The following is an 18,013-nucleotide window of genomic DNA, read 5'->3' as shown; positions in this document are numbered from 1 at the left end:
TTCAGGGTAAGTGCATCTTTGAAGATGATGAGAATTGGAATGAGGTTTAGAAAGTGATATAGAACCAGCATGAAATGTATAATAGTTCTGTTTCTCCACACCTGTTTTTGACTATTCTCTTGTAGTGGCAGCAGTCTTTGTATTCCCATTTCATTCTGTGTTTTCAAATATTAAACTGTTCACTAAAAGAAAGTCATGTTTACTTACAACTGTGCTGTTGAATATGGAAGGCACTAATGGGTAAATGGTAAAAATATTTTAGTGTCTTAGCAGACCAGTTGATATTTTCTGTTATATGTGTAGTGTCTTGTCTTGTTTTGTTTTGTTTTGTTTTGTTTGTACCGTGGATTGAATCCAGTGCCTTCACACTGAGCTACATTCCCAGCCCTTTTTTTTTTTCATTTTCAGATAGGATTTCACTAAATTGCCCAGACTGGGCTCCAACTTTCCATCTTCCTGCCTCAGCCTCCAGGATTACAGACATGCATTACCATACTTGCCTATCTATCATTCTATTTCAGGTTTTTTGTTCTTATTTGACATACTTTTTTGTTTCTTTTGGCATGATAACTGTATAACCTAACCATGAGCTTTTGTGTCAGACTTGATTTTATACTCTTGTTCTGTTGAATTAAAGTTTAGTGTCCTTTTCAGTAAAATGGAGATAATAATACCTACCTGTGGGGATTTAATTAGATAAGCCGCATGAAGTACAAAGTTCAGTGCCTCACAGGTAGTGAATAATAGCTAGGGTTGTTTACATTATTATTGAAATCTCTTCATATTTTAATTCATAATTCTAGATTGTATGTAAATTTGTTTAGTTTGATCATATAATCCACATTCTTTGTGAAAATGTACTAAAATTTATGAATCCAAATATCTCTTGCTTTATTCCTTTTTATATTAAACTACCTATATTTGTATTTTCATTAAAATAAATGTAATTATCTTATAAAATTATTTGATTTATAGGAAAACCAATTAAAAAATGTAAAAATAACCTCATTATAATTATATGATTAATATAGTTATTGAAAGAAATTTTAGAAATACTGAAAATATTTTAAAAAGAAATTTAAGATCTCAGTAATCCCATACTCAAATGCAGTCAGTGCTAGTATTTTTGTGAAATTTCACACAGTAAGAATGCCAGATGGTTTACAAGTCCTTGAAATGTGTTTCTGTTTCTCATTGCAGGGCTGTTCATGGTCAGTTATATTTGTGGATCTTGATGCTCACAACCGCAACCGACAGACTTTGTGCTCACTGTTACCACGAGAATCAAGATCTCATGTGAGTTGTTTTCACAATAAATTACAATGAACTATCACTGACAGTTTTATATAGTTTTGTATTAATTTCCCAAGAAAGCACTCAAAAATGGTAGGAGTCATTCAGAAAGATCAGAAGACAGATCTGCTCCTCTCCCTGTGGTGGCCTCTGGAAATGCTAGAAAGTGAAACTTGTGGGTACATCTATGTGGTCCTTTGAGTCTTTTGTAAGACAGTAGAAAAATTGACATTTTTCTTTTTGGAAAGAAGCAACATTATGCCAAATGAATCATTTTTGTCATGGAATGTTAGAAAACTACATTTCATCATTTACACAATATTGCTTTTGAATAAAATTTCCTTCCTATTTCTTTTCTCTCATTAGACTTATATTTTTTCTTTTGCTGATGAACTTGTATGCTTATTGTACCTTATGGCACACTTTTCTCGGAATTACTTTGTGGGTCTATTCTTTTAAAAATACCCAAAACAGAGTAACGTAACTGTTTAAAAATAACTTTTATGAAAATAATACAGGATTATGATAAGGAAATATAAGACCATAAATAAGCATCATTTGTTTATTTAATAATATACCATCTCTTTTTTCTACCTCTCAGATATAATCTTAGGGTGACAACATTTGGCAGTACATGTTTCTACATGTTTTTATGCATATATATATTTTAAAAAAAATTTTTTTTTATTTTACAAATCTAGAACAATATTGTTCATAATGATTGTTGCTATAGGTCTATGAATAAACATTTTGTTACTATCAATAGATCTGTTCATATCAATAAGGAAACTTCTACCATATATATTTTAGCTTTGTGCAATATAAATTTTAAGGCTGCAAATTTACTCAACTAATTTTTGCTATTTTCACTTTTACAAGCAAATTACTGTGACAAACTAAGTTGTGATAATTATTAGTGTTTTTGCTAATGGTACTGGGGATTGAATCCAGGGCCTTTGCACTGAACTATATCACCAGCCCCTTTTCCCTTTTTTAAAAAAATATGAGACAGGTTCTGACTAAGTCAATAATTTGCCTAAGCTTGACTTGAACTTGCAATCCTCCTGCCTTAGGCTCAGCCTCTCAGAGTGCTACAGTTACAAGTGTGTGCCACCCTACTTGGGTAGTGTTAAGTTTTTACATGTTGCTTTAATTAATATTTTAAAGTTTGAGCCCAGTGTTGAACTTTGAAAATTCTCTTTATTAATGAATAAAGTTTTATCTCCTCTGTCAGGTTCACTGAAGCATGACATAGCATGAAACATTTGTCTCATGAAGCAGCAAAGTCACTGTCAGTTGGATAACCTCTTTTGACTTTTCATTTCTAAGATTCTCCTTGGGCTGTTTTGATCGTGTTGCTGCTTAACAATCTCTCTTTCTCATTGACCCCAGAACACTGATGCTGCCTTGCTCCCTTGCATCAGTTATCCTGCATTTGCCCTGGATGATGAAGTGCTATTCAGCCAGACACTTGACAAAGTGGTGAGAAAATTAAAAGGAAAATATGGCTTTAAGCGTTTCTTGAGGGATGGATATAGAACATCACTGGAAGATTCCAAGAGACGCTACTACAAACCAGCTGAAATTAAGGTATCAAAAATATTTCATGAGAAATATTTCAGAAGTACATGAGAGTGGTCAAAATCACAGACTAAGGAGACTGACTTCTTAGGTTTTGATTCCAGATCAACTACTTAATAGCCTTGGGTAAGCTTATTACCCTCTATGTTTAATATTCATTGGTAAATAATGATAGTACCTGTACCATGAGATTCTTATGAGGAATAAATGACAACATATATAAAAGTGCTGAGAACTGTATGGAATGTGTCCAATAAGTGTTATTACATGAGACCCATTTGCTCATTGTGGGCCATATTGAACAACTTTTCTATCACATTTTCAGTCCATTGCCTGTTTGTCTTATTTAATACCAGGTTTCTGTTTATGATCTAGCTTTCACTCTGTTAAGAAAATGTTTTTATTAAAACTGTTTTTCTTTCTTCTTGGCTTTCTTCCTGCTTTGCTTTCTTTCTTCTTTGCTTTTCTTTCTTTGTTTAATTTAGGTACTTCTCTTGGAAATACAATTCTCTAAATAATTAGCTTTAAATACTATATATTCCAGATACACACATCATTATATCCAGATTATACTAGCTGCTTTTAAGTCATCCAAAATATGGTAAATTTCCAAAAATGTTAGCATTCTTGCATATTGCTGAAGACTTGCCTTAACGGGAAGGTTAAAAATTGTTTTTGTAAACATCCTCTTAACTTGAAAGACAGGTATTGTCTCTATGAGTCTTTGTCTAAGAAACATTAGACCTTGTAATTGGCAGTTAACATGCCACTCTAAAATTCAGTATACACTTAGTTTTGCAGAAAAACTAGACAAGCTTTTATCATTTTATTTAATTTCACAGTGGACTATGATTTGGGAGCATTGGAGCCATTTTATTATGCACAGTTTTGTAATTTTACAACAGTGTTATATAGTCTTTGGGTTGGGATAAAGTATGAGTTTATCTCTTAAGCACCTTCAAAAGTTTCTTCCCCATTTACTTCATTTCTTGAGCTGTATATTTTAATTGGGCCAGTGGAAGCTACCTCTGTTCATACTTCCAATGTTGAATCCAGTGAGGAAGTCCAGTGGGCTTCCTCTACTTCTGCACTTGCTGCTGGAGCAGCAAGGGAACCACAGTATGAAGAGATGCAGTCCCAAATTCAGGACCCTGTGTTGGTTCCATCCTCACTTCCTGTCATCCTGCTTTCACTTCCTGTCAATTCTCTTCTGTGACCCTTTGAAAGCTTTTTCTGCTTTCCCCCATTTATTCATGTTCCCAGTCTTTCATTTCTTATTTCCTGCTGGATTGCCTTTCATTTCCTTTGGCCTCTTCCGCTGCACATACCTCCACCTCCCTTGTCCCACAGAAGGTGCTCTCTCTTCTTTCAGATGCTCACCCTACATATCCATGCCCTGTTCTGTTCTCTTTTACTTAGGCATCCCATTAAGAGTTTTCTTCTCTGATAGAGAAATGTATATCCTCTTTTGTTCTCTTCATCTTCCTCTCTTGTGCCTTCCCTCATTTTTTCTCCCTCAACTTAAATCAGTTTCTTTTCCTCAACATAAACACATTGATGTTCATCATTTAAAAAAATGTGAAAACCTTCCCTCAATCCTAATCCTATCTGCCTCCCTTTCTCTTGCTTTTTTTAGGCACGTGTCTGGGAAGCCTGGATATACTTGGTGTAGACCTTGTTCGGAGTCTTGGCTGTGCTGACTTTAGTCAGTTTCCGTCACTGGGTCATTCTGGATGCTTTTTTGACCTTATTTTACTCAATCTCTCCTTGTCATTTGTGTCTTAACTGAGTCCTCCTTCTTGGAACTCTCCCTCATTTGCAACAATCCCATTTTTTCCTCATTCTCTGCTTATGTCTATCACTGTCCTTCTCAGTCTCTTGTACAAGTTCTTCTTCCTCCACCTCCTCTAAACATTGCTCTTCTCCTGTGATCCATTCTCAGCCTTACTTGCTTTTCAATCATCCATGCTCACAGATATCACTATTACTAATAATTATCTCTATCTCTAACTCATACTGCTCCCCGCAGTGCCCCACTCATGTATGCTGCTTTTTTTGGACATCTTCACTTAGATGTCCTGCATTTTGCCTGTAGTCAGCTCCCACTTTTTTTCTGTCCAGGCCCCAAACCTGAGAGTCATTCTAGGCACCTCTTTCCTGCTTATCTACCTATCTAACTCCCAAAAGCTGGCCGATTTAGCCTCCTTAAAATCTTAACATTATGTCCTTTTCTCTCCTTTATTCCTTGGTTTAGGTGAATGATTATAGTGGTTATAAAGCTTGGTGGTTATAGTATTTATACCTGGGACAGTTTTGTCCTCTAGAGGACATTTGACAAGATCTGTAAACATTTTTGGTTGTCATTTGGAGGATGCTGCTGGCATCTGGGAAGTGAAGACTGGGGATGCTACTAAACATCGTACAGCACAGGAGATCCCCTCCAACAGAGAAGTATTTGGCCCAAAACATCAGTAGTAATTGAAGCTAAGATGCCCTGGTTTAGGCTGTCTTTTCTTGTTGGATTGCTCTAGCAGTCTCCTGGCTGAAGTCCTTATTTCTTGCCCTACAGTTCTTTTCAGTTCTGCCAACTGCCCAGTCTTGCAAGTAAATCTGATGTTGCTCTCTGTTCATCAGTGGTCCCTGTTACTTCAGATCAAAGTCTCATTCTTTGAGCATGACCTCTAGCCTGACCCACCTATGGGGCTTTATTTTTTGTTTGTTTGATTGCTTTTGTTGCTTTTTTGTTTTGAGACAGGATCTCACTATGTAATCCAGGCTGGCCTTGAATTCACCAGCTAGTCCAGGCTGGCCTTGAATTCATGGTGATCCTCCAGCCTCAGCCTCCCAAGTGTTAGGATTACAGACAGGCATGTGCCACCACACCTAGCTTGGGCTTTAGGTTTTACTACTACCTCATCTTTGATTATTCTAGAAATAATACAGTTTGTACTCTTGTTGCTCCTATGTGGTTATCCCTAAGCTTATCTCTTCAGCAAGGCTAATGGAGCCCTAGCTGAAACATACCTCGTCCTATAAACCCTTCCCTGACCCTCAAGACAGCCTCCAAGGTTTCATTCTCTATTCCAAATGTACCATGTACACATGTTGTACTGCACTGTAGTTGTTTACTTACATGCCAGCCTCCATACAAGGCTGTGAGCCTCTGGGGAAGTTGTCTGTCTTTTGTCTTCATAGCTCTGTCTAGTTGGTGCTAGGCATTAGCAAATACTCAGTAAATCTTTATTGAATGATTGCCATTTGATGGATTGAATAAATGAGCTTTTGAATAAAAAGAGTCCTAAGAATTTTTTTTAAGAAAAGACCAATGGTACATATAAAATCACTTTTACTTGAAGTTATTACTGTAAAAAATCTTTTATATATAGCCTAAATATAGTTGTTCTAATTTGTTAGTAAAATTTAATATTTTATTTTGTTTTAGCTATTTGATGGCATTGAATGTGAATTTCCCATATTTTTCCTTTACATGATGATTGATGGTAAGTAAGCTTTTTCCTGAAATTTAAGCTGTAGTATATCAGTGGTTTTAAAAGAGCAGAAGTGAAATGACTCCTTTCAGCTAGTAAATAGACCACAATTCTGTGATGTTAACAGCTCAGCATTTTTATATGCTACTCTTCTGCTTTCTGATCAAATGTTAAATCATGTAAAGATTTTTAAAACTACCTTGAAGTACTTAAAAATGATACTAATATATTATTCTTGTTTACAAAAGCTTTTTATTAATAGAAATCACGAATTTAATCATAACATTGTAAAGATCTGTAACATGACTTTAGAGAATCAAGTTCTTGGAAAAATATCTCAGACATTTGCATTACTTTTTTCAATTTTATTTTATCATTTAACATAAAAAATTACCACAATAATTATGAAAGAGCTAATAGATTTTTCTAAAGTGAGTTTGTGATGCTTGTTGAACACAGATGCTATTTGATTTTATATTTTACATTTTAGGAGCTTTTAGAGGCAATCCCAAACAAGTCCAGGAGTATCAGGATCTTTTGACTCCAGTGCTTCATCAGACTACAGAAGGTACAACTGTTATTCTAGAATGTTCTTATGAAATGTGTAAATGAGTCCTTATAAAATATAATAATTTATATTAAATTTTTTAAATGAAGGAGGACTCAAATTAAATTAAATTTATTTAATTAATAAATTAATTTATTTTAATAAATCTTTTTACCAAAAAAATTCATTAGGGTAGACAAGGATAGAGATGAAATAGACAATCGTGGCTATAGTGGTGCTGCAATAGTTTGCATGTGGGTGATTTTTTTCATCTGTTATTTATTATGTAGCTTTTTCACTCTTGGTAGTGTGACAGTAATATATAAAGTGGCTGGTTTTAATCCTGATCATCAAAAAGGCTATAGTCAAGTGAATTTCCCCTCTTAGCCTCCCTCTCATGTAGAAGATGCCTGGAAAGGCCCTCATCTTGTCTGAAGGCACTAATATTGCCAAGAACACTCTAACCTCCTTTTTAGGGTTGCTTCTAAGGCCTATAGGATTGTGTTTTGAATACCTGCTACTATGCTAAGATGTCATCCTTTGAAGATGGGTATAATATTTTATAAATCGTCAAATTTCCATTGTGAGTCCTCACTGGTTTTAGTCAAACACCAGTGGGGCCATAAAAGAACATAATTGACTATTCTATATAACTGGAAAAGTAATTCCCAAAGGTGTTCCACAAGAAATTTTCTAGATATCTTTAGGATTGTAAGTATTAAGTAGAATATGAATATTCTCATGAAAGAACAGCTTTTAAAACATTTATATGGAAATTAAAAATGATGGTGTACTGGTTTTAAAAAATGTGATACAGTCATAAGACGTATGTCTTTGTGATATTTGATGTTTTCCACAAATATCTCAGAGTAAATATTTCATATTTTGTGCCCATCTTTTACAGATCTTGTAATATTAAAAATTGTGAGATATTTATGCATTAACATTGGATTACAAATAAATACTAATTTTTAAAACCAGTGTCCTTTAAATATTAAATTACAAATAAATATTAACTTTTAAAAGCATTTATGTCTTTATGCTCTAAATAAGCATTTTCCTAATGAGTGAAATAATGTAATGAATGTACTGTTTGAGACCTTGAATTTGCATATCATAGATCATTTCACTGGTTTTAGACATACATATCAGTATTGATAGTTGCCTGAAGAAGGAAGCAAAATTTTAAGGAAATCTTAAAACATCGATTTTATTAGGAAAATTGTTTACTATGGGTAGATATTACAAAAAATACTCTAAAAAGATCCTACTCCTTAAATAATAGTTTAGTTTCTACAAAGAATATTTAAATGAGTTAGGCACAGGGAAAGGTGAATTTTTTTTTCTTCAGTGATATTGAATGGTAGATAATGGGCTTAATATTTAAATAGGGATTTCTTTGCTCTAAGCAGTGGCTCAGGGTTATAATTCTTTTCTTAAGATCATACAGTACCTATTTGTGAAGCAGCCGTAGACTAATCATACTAAAAACAACTTTCTCTATGGCTCTATATATTTGCATATTGTATATTTGTTGGTTTGTTTAAAGCTGTTAAAGTTAATGTTATTAAAGATGTGTATAAATTGTTGTCTAAATCATTACAGTATGCTGTTGACTTAGTGTTTTAAAATCAAGAAGTTTTTCTCCCTGTTTTTCACTGGCAATATCTGAAAGAAACCAGAATATCCCATCTTCTATAGTTGTCAAATCCACTGCCTCCAGTACAATCATTCTATCTGTCTGCTTTCTAGTGATTTCAGGGTCTTTAACAGAAATTTCAGAAGGACACTGCTTTGTTACATTTTAAATATACTTATTCTTAAACCTTATAGGATATCCTGTTGTACCAAAATACTATTATGTGCCAGCTGACTTTGTGGAGTGTGAGAAAAGAAACCCTGGTAGTCAAAAGCGATTTCCTAGCAACTGTGGCCGTGATGGAAAACTATTTCTTTGGGGACAAGCCCTTTATATCATTGCAAAACTCCTGGGTAAGTGGAGAAGGTTAGGAACATTTTTTCCCTCTTGTTATCAAGCTGTTAGAAATAAGTAGGTCTTTGCTGATGTTTTTCTTGTATTTGGGTGGTATTTCATGCTGTTAAGAGGCCTTTGGGGGAGTTTCTTAGTGTGTAAAAGTATATTAACATATCTGTTTTACTGAATGATGATGGACAGTTTCTGGGAAGAAAGTCAAACAGGTATGGGTATTATAATCATTTAGGGGGCTGCATTCAGCTTAGTAGGAAGATTTCTAGCAAAAGTCTAATAGAATTTTGAATTATTTTTATGTGATACAATAAAAATTTGATTTACTATTAAGAGTCACATTTGAACATTGTGTTAGTAAACTGCTTGTCAGGAAGAATCGACCATCTTTGAAAATTCTTTTTTCTCCAATAAATAAATGTTGACAGTTTTTTTAGTTAGCTGAAAGTTTAATGGGACTATTTGTTCATAATTCTTTGGAGTTACTTTGTAGCTTTTCCCACAACTTTAAGCTGAATCGGAGTGCTCTTGGATACGTGGAAACAGATAAATTTGGTAAACATAAAACATCACTATGTATCTCCTGTGCCATTTGTTGCTAAAATTTCAAATATTGCTAGTGTTTCCATCAAAAGGGCTATCATTTTAAAGTTAGAATTCCTTTATGACTAATGGGTTATGAGGCAAGCTTTGTAAATACTTTACCTGCACTAAAAAATAACTACTTACTATATGAAATATTGTTATTGCCCTTGTTGCTTCTAACATTTCTATATAAATGCTAAATTAGTTTGTGCTGTAACAGTAATCATCATTGGTTTCTTTTTTTATGTTCCATTAGAGAGGAATATTTCAAACACCAGATTTTCAGTTTGAGCTTTGTGTATAAGAGCAGACAGAAACAAACCAAAGAAGAGAAAATTAAGTTAATGCTTTTTTCAGTTTGCTCCTTTTCTAACTATATTTTTGCAGTCTCTATGTATATACTTAATGCTAATTTAAGAACATATAGAAAAATTTTCATTCTTTCAAAGGGCAGCTTTTTAACAAGAAGTTGATATTTACAGGCTTTCCTTTTAGAATTTTCAAAGGGAGCAAGAAATATACATAAAATAGTTTTCTTAGAATCAAGCCAAGTTTGGAAAGGTTATTTCTGGACAGAATGTGATTTCTATCTTATTTCCATAAATATAAAGAAGATTTTTGATAACAGCTAAATGAAACGTAATTTAGTAGGGGAGTAGTTAACCTATTTAAAGACAAGAATTTTAATATCAGAATCATCAGTTTCTGTACACTTTGAAATTATAAATGAGCATGACAAATTTTTCTGTGATTCAGAGCCCAAAAACTGACACCTAGGACCTGGATTTAAAGTCAAAACCTTTCTTACCTCCCTATCTTTGCTAAATGTTCAGTCTGGGGTTGATACAGTTAGAAGGAGTATTGCTTGAGCAAAGAAAGGCTTTGAATTAAATTGACAAGGCTACTGAGTTGGGAATACAGAATTGAGTATACCCCCCATAAGCAAATTGAGCTTAAAAAAAGAAAAATGTAGGTATGTATTGATTAACTGATGGTCAACATCTTTAACCATGAGAGAAATGCAGATCAAAATTACATTGAGATTTTATCTTATTCCACTCAGGGTGGCTAGCATCAAACATACAAAAAACAGTAAATGCTGGCAAGGGAGAAAAAAAGAAAAAGATTGACAATAGTATCAATCAGTAAAAAAGCACTGCTCCTTCCTTACTGCAAAATAAAAGGAAATGGATCTTGAATACAGGTAGCATTTTCTCATGATAAGACCAAAGTGCACATAAATAGTATAGGTCATGCCTTCATTCTTTGTTTCATGACCAAAATGCAGCAGAAATACTGCAGGGCTCCCTTAAAAGAGAGTCAATTTCTCTTTTTCCCTGCTGAGTTTCTTAAAAGACAGTAGAGAACATGCAGAAGTTATATGAAATATGAAACTACATACCGACTTCCTGCTGATAAAAGAGATTCTATGTACTCATTAATACTTTGCCTTAGCCATGTGTCGTCTGGTTAACAACTCACTAGTTAAGATGAATAATATTTCAGAAGTCAATCATTTAGTTGCTCTTAACTACTGCATATTTCCCTCAAGAACCATCCAACATCTATGGATTTTTATTAAGATAGCACATTTACTAACAAAATCTTATTTATTCATTAAAGTAACCTAAGATATCTGCTTAACACCATTCTGTGGACAATTAGTTAGAGTTACTGTTTTTTACATGAAACTAATCAAATAGTGAATCTTTAAAAACATTCTGTAATGTTTGACTCTCACAAATTCAGGCCAGTGTGTATTCCACTGAAATCTAATAAAAATACTTTGCCTTATGTATATCTGAGTGAATAATTATACACAATTATGTGTTGTGTCTTCTATTTCATTATTAGAGAAAAAAGACACATATGCTGTTTCTTAAACCAGTCCTGAATACCTGCTGTGATATTAGAAAATCATTAATTTTTTATAGTAATTTCTTTTTTGCCTTAGAAAACTGACTTAGAAAAATTAATATTTGCCATACAATAACTAAATACACTATAAACATGTTTATTTTAAGCTATGTGCCATATTTCATGTTAAAATATTTGTCTTAAAATGATTATTAGTTATAACTTCAACTTGTTATGTAAATTTGAATATGTCTGTTGCTTGTTTAAGACCACTATATAGAAAGCAGGGTACTTTTTTAAGCTCTTTGCAAACATAAATAACCCTAAAAATATTTACCTTACAGAAAGTCACTTGAAGATCATGATCTTTAGACTGAAAGATTTTTTTGAGGTTCTGAATACTAACAGATAAAACATTAATGATAATTTTATTCTAAAACTACCCTAAAGGCATTATATAACATATATATATATATACATATATACATGTTCTTATTTGATGTATATCTGTCACTTAGCTTTAAGAAATTTCACTTGTAGCTTTCAGCTTGTCTTTTTGATATGCATGCATGCAACCAACTTATTTTGTATAGTAGACATTTACAGGGATGACCTTCATTGAGCTACTATTAGAAGATCCCAAATCATTATACATTAGAATTTTATATACTGTGTAGCTTAAGGAAGGTAAGTAGATGAATTTTTTAGGGTGCATATTTTGAAAACATTAATAAACATCAACAATTAAAATAGAACATGTTCTTTAAGCTTGAACAATTTTTAAGCAGTCTTAATTAACTTTCTCTCCCATACACACAAACTTCTAAAATATTCAGAAGAATAAAATTTGTTCTTGAATTTCAGGAAATATGTTTTTTTTTTCATTAAGTTTATTGGTACATTTTAGGTATACAATATGATGACATTCATCATTGGGAATTTGTATCTTTACATGATATATCTTGGTTCTTATTTTTTTCCTCATTCCCCTGCCCTCCCTTCAATCCCTTCACCCCTTTCTATTTACAAAGACTTTGTTTCCATTTTTTCCTTATCTCATATTTATTCCTTTCTCTAAGAAAGATCTTTTTTAAAGAACAGGTATTATTTCATTTCCTTGGATCACTAATATGGACCTTTAAAGTGATTAAATACATATAGAAATACTTTAAAATGTCCAAAATATTGTATACATATAAAATCCCCACGTGAATTTTTTGGATTTCTAAATCCCTTAAGTCATTATTTGGAGTCAAATTTATTTTCCTGTAGACAGTAAATTTGTAACCATGAGATACAGATTGTTTTTCTACCTTAGGTTTTTCTTTCACTTCTCCTCTTCTGGTTTTTCTTCTTTTTTCCTTTTCTGCTTGTTTTTCCTGGAATGCAGGGGAAACAATAGTGGTTTTGAGATCATAAACTTAAAAATCATTTCAGAGTTTGTATACAAGTTCTACCACCTCCACTACCTGACTTGAGAAGCTTATTTTAATTTCCATGAAGATCAGTTTCCTTATTTTATAAGGATTAGCTAATGAGGAAATACATAGAAAGCATTTACTTTACAAGAAATATATACTTAAATGATTCTTTTAGTTGCTGTTCTTTGTTCTCTCCTCTTTTCCTGTCTGCTGAATTTAGAAGACAGTATATGAAACATACATTTCATAGTTTTGTTCAGGCAGGCAATCAGGATCCACATGAGCTCTTCTTGTAGGTACACCATAGCCACAAAATCAATTAACTTATTAAGAAAGAAAGAGAGAAAAAGAAAAGTCCTTCCCCAGTTGCTGTTTAACCATTCTTCTGCTCACTGATTCTGTTTTTGGAGGCCTCCTCTGTGATAGTCACCATGGTAATCCACTGGCTTTATTATTATAGAGTCTACAGTAAGACCAATAGCACATACTTCTTTCTCTCTAAGAGCAGCTTAATTATTCTGATGTACTACCTTCTAAGTCCAGTGTTTGTAACAAAGCTAAGTCTGTTTGATTTTATTTCATTCATGATGTTTCTTGCCCAGTTGACCTCAAAGATAAAAACCACTGATTAATCCTAGAAATTCTTTATGAAGTCATTGATCAAATGCCTCCTATTGTATAGAAGGACACAGGAAACTGAGGTCTTTTCATTGGTTTATTGACTTCAAATACATCTGACTCTTAGGATATCACATGTTACTACTAATCAGTTAAAGATAAAATGAGTAGATAAGAGTGTACAGATACATTTCTATATTGTAGTTGCTAAGAGATTTCCCAGCTGTTAAACTTTAGGAAACTTGAAGCAGAAAGACATCAGTTTCCTAGCAATTTCATTCTTTTTCATGGTATCCATGTGATTGCTAGTGACTTAAATTGAAATTTCTACACAGCAGGTATGTACATCTTGAGAACACATGTAATATTACTTTAGAAGCTTTTCCTAGGAAGATTTTCTTTCTTTAGCTCATTGTAAAAATAACTAGCCTTTTAAAAACTAAAACATAGTAGTTGAATTGCTGCCAGAGCTAAAAATTTTCATAAAAATTGTGTTCCTACCCCCAAATTTACTAGTAAAAATGATTATAAAAGCAGTGATGCCTCAGAGAGTCTGAGTAGGTATTTCATATGTTGTCACACTGTCTCCCAGAAATGCTAATGATAATAATAATATCCAACTTAAAATTATTCGCATTCTGTGTTTGTCTTTTACAAATACTGTTGTTATTCTTCTGACTTCTGTATGGGATAGATACTATGTGGCGTAAGTGAGGAAACTGAGGCCTTACACTTCAGAAGACCTTTCTCACCACCATCTCTTGCCTTGCATCTTCCCCTCCAGAAAGGCCTGTGTGTAAGCTTCGCTAGAGTGAGCCTCATGTGCTGATGGACATCACCTAGTTCATTACAGAGGACAGCAGACAAACACTGACTTAGGGCTTTCTATCCTCATCCTTCCTCTCTACATTGCCTTCCTTGTTATATCCTTGGGTTTTTATCAAAAATTGCCACAAGGAACTACATGAAAAGGGCTTCTACATTTACAATATGGTAGCAGTGGAGGACATTGCCCTCATGATCGTCAGTGCCTGATAAAAATGCCCCCTTTCAGAAATCTTTTTTTAGAATTTAGCACTAGGAAGCACATCTCTCCTTAACAATTTAAACATACTATTTTTAAAATAGGCTTATTAAGATGTGATTCATATACATTTTTCTTAAAGTTTACAATTCAACAATTTTAGTATAGTCAGATTTTTGTAGCCATCACAGTTGATTCAAAACATTTCATAATCCCTCAGAAGAACCTTTTAGCCTTTAGCAGTTCTTCCCCATTTCTCTCTAATCACTTCCCTAATGCCCCCACCTCCCACATTAATGTGCTTTCTGTTGCCCATTCTGGACTCTGCGTGTATCTGAGGCATATAATATGCGGCCTTCTGTGGCTGACTTCTCTCACTTAACTAGCATTTTCAAGCTTCCTCCATGGTACAGCCTGACTCAGCAAATTGTTGCTTTCTATTGTGGAGTAACATTCCATTGTATGTAAGTATTCCATTTTATTTTCCCGTTCCTCAAAACCGGCATTTGGGTTGTTTCCTCTTTTTTTGGCTATTATGAATAATGTTGCCGTGAATATTCATGTACGAATTGTTTTGTGACAAATTTTCATTTCTTTTGGGTATAGGCCTAGTAAAGGAGTTCATTAGGTTATATGCTACGTCTGTTAAACATTTTGAACAACACCCAGACTGTTTTCCAAAGCAGCAGTATCATTTTTCTTTCCCATGAACAACATAAGAGAGTTCCAAGTTCTCTACATGCTCACTAACACTTGTACCTATCTGTTGATTTTTTATTATTACAGCGACCCTAGTGAGTGTTAATTGGTATCTTATTATGGCGTTGATTAGCATTTCCCAAATGAGTAATGTCCTTGAGTATCTTTTCATGTGGTTTTTGGTAATTTATTTAACTTCTGTAGAAAAATATCTGTTTAGATATTGTGGCTTTTTCTCTCTTTCTTTCTTTCTTTCTTTCTCTCTTTTTCTCTTTCTCTCTTTCTTTCTCTCTTTCCTTTCTTTTTGTGGTAGTGCTGGGGATTGAACCAGGATCACTTTACCACTGAGCTACATCCTACATTCTCAGCCCTTCCTTTTTTACTTTGAGACAGTTTCACTAACTTGTTCAAGATGACCCGAACTTACCATCCTCCTGCCTCATCCTCCTTACTAGCTGGGATTCTAGGCATGGGCCATGGTGCCCAACTTTAACTATTTTTAAATTGGTTTTGTCTTTTTATTGTTGAGTTGTAATTTTTCTTGGTATATTTTAAATTCAAGTCCCTCATAAGATACATATTTTTCAGATATTTTCTCCCTTTCTGTGGGCTGACATTTTACTTTCTCAATAGTATCCTTTGGTCTCAAACAATTACAATTTTTATGAAATCTAATTTCTTTTATCACTTGTGTTTTGTTGTTGTAATTTTGTGTAAATCATAGTCACGAAGATTTACTCATAGCAGTGTATTAGTAAACTTTCCTGTTGTTGGGACAGAACACCTGATACCAAGCCAGGGGTTTAGCTCAGTGGCACTGTGCCTGCCTTGTAAGTGCAAGGTCCTGAGTTCAATCCACGGTACCAAAAAAAAAAAAAAAAAAAAACCACCTGATACCCACATCATAAAGGATGAAAGGTTTATTCTGGCTCAAGTTTTTAGAGGTTTAGGTCCATAGTGAGCTGGCCCCAAGGTAGAAACACCATGGGGAAATGGCATGGTGAAAGAAAGCTGCTCATCTAGGGGCAACCAGGAAGCAGAGAGCAGGAAAATGACACAGAGAAGAAGAGATCAGGGACAAGATATATTTCCCAAGATCGCACCTCTATGACCAGCTTCCTCCAACTAGGCCCCACTTCCTAATCATCCATTCAGCCTTATTCTTGCCAGTGAAGAAGTTAATACCATTAATAGAGTTAGTACCCTCCCAATCCAGTCACCCCTCCAAGAATCTCTTCATTAAGTTAAGTTGACAATCAGGATTAACCAGCACAGTCTTACAGTTTAGCTCTTAGATTTATTGTTCATGTTATTGTTGTTGTTGTTGAGTTTATTTTTGTATATGGTAGGAGGAAGAGATCTACCTTCATCTTTTGCTTTTGGATATTGTCTTAGTGCTATTTGAAAAAAAAAAAAAAAACAACTATATTCTTTTACCCATTGAACTGTTTTGTTACCCTTATCAAAAACCAGTTAACCATGCCAGGGATGTAGCTCAGCGGCACAGCGCCTGGCTGTCAAGCCCAAGGCCCTGAATTCAATTCCCAGCACCAAAAAAAAAAAAAGTTAACCACAAATGTAACAGTTTATTTCTGGACCCTGACAGATCAATCCATTCATCTATCCTTACTCTAATAGCACAGTGTCTTGATTACGGTAGCTTCTTCCTTTCTAATCTGAATTCCTTTTGTTACTTTTTCTTGCCTAATTTGCCTGACTGAAACTTCTAGTACAACGGAGAGTGGAAATGGTGAAAGTGAACATTTATGTCTTATTCCTGATCTTTGGGAAAGGCCATTGATTCTTTCATTGTTGAATGTGATGTTAGCTGTAGATGTTTCATAGATATGCCCTCTATCAAGCTGAGGAAGTTCTCTTCTATCCCTAGTTTGTTTAATGATTTTTCACATGATTAGATATTTATCTTGAAAGGATATATCTAATTTTTTCTGTGTCTGTTGAGATAGGAATATAGATTCTTGTCCTTTATTCTATTGATATGTTATTGACTTTTAAAGGTTAAGCCATCCTTACATTTGTGAGATAAATCCTCTTTGGTCATGGTATGTAGTCCTTTTTTAATGTTATGGCTTTCTTTTGCTGGTATTTTGTTTAAAAATTTTGTGCCTGTATTCATAAGGGATTTCAGTTTATTCTCTTGTGATTTTGATTTTAATATTAGAGAAATACTTGCCTCTTAGAATAATTAAGAAGTGTTCCTTCTTTTATTTGTCCAAAAATTTTGTGATAGGTTGGTTGTAATTTTTCCTTAACTACTTAGTAGAATTCATCAGTGAATGTTCCTGGGCCTTTTGTGTGTATGTATGCATGTCGTGCGTGCATGCTTGTGGGTGTGTGTGTATGTGAAGTTTCATTTATGCTCCTTTTTATAGATCTATTCAGATTTTCTGTTCCTTCTTGAGTCCATTTTGATAGTTTGTTTTTTTTGAGGAATTTGTCCATTTCATTTCTTTAGCTAATTTGTTGGCATGAATCCGTTGATATTAGTCTCTTATGGTCTTTATGATCAGCAGTGATGTGTACCTAATTTTTATTCCTATTTAATAATTTTGGATCTGTGTGTGTGTGTGTGTGTGTGTGTCTAGCTAAAGGTTTATTTTGTTAAGCTTTTCAAGAACTTATTTTTTATTTCATTTATATCCTCGATTATTTTTTCTTTATTTCATTAATTTTCATTCTTAATCATTTCCTTCCTACTCCTTTTGATTTAGTTTGCTCATTTTTGCCTACTAAGGTGGAAATACAGATTGTTGATTGAGATTTTCTACTTAATGTGGGCATTTGTAGCTAAAATTTTCCTATGAGTATTACTTTATATCCCATAAGTTTTGCTATGTTATGTCCTTTATTTTTAGTCATCTCATCAAAAGTACATTAGTATTTTCCTTTCTT

General features: G+C 33.7%; 1 protein-coding gene across 7 annotated transcripts in view; it reads left to right on the top strand.

Annotated features, from left to right (window-relative positions):
• Phkb (phosphorylase kinase regulatory subunit beta) overlaps positions 1–18,013 on the top strand; it is a 210,975-nt gene that overhangs the window by 119,918 nt on the left and 73,044 nt on the right. For all 7 annotated transcript variants that reach the window (XM_087199368.1, XM_087199365.1, XM_087199370.1 and 4 more), the window contains 5 exons: positions 1,201–1,296; positions 2,686–2,883; positions 6,317–6,374; positions 6,853–6,930; positions 8,743–8,901. In XM_087199368.1, coding sequence (XP_087055494.1) covers positions 1,201–1,296; positions 2,686–2,883; positions 6,317–6,374; positions 6,853–6,930; positions 8,743–8,901 — 589 coding nt within the window. The remainder of the gene's footprint in view (positions 1–1,200; positions 1,297–2,685; positions 2,884–6,316; positions 6,375–6,852; positions 6,931–8,742; positions 8,902–18,013) is intronic.

The sequence above is a fragment of the Heterocephalus glaber genome, unplaced genomic scaffold, assembly GCF_053883595.1.
Source record: "Heterocephalus glaber isolate CG9 unplaced genomic scaffold, H.glaber_assembly_v1.0 deba00001707, whole genome shotgun sequence".
Classification (NCBI taxonomy): domain Eukaryota; kingdom Metazoa; phylum Chordata; class Mammalia; order Rodentia; family Bathyergidae; genus Heterocephalus; species Heterocephalus glaber.
Note: the sequence above shows the minus strand (reverse complement) of the source record. Positions and strands in the feature narration are given on the sequence as shown.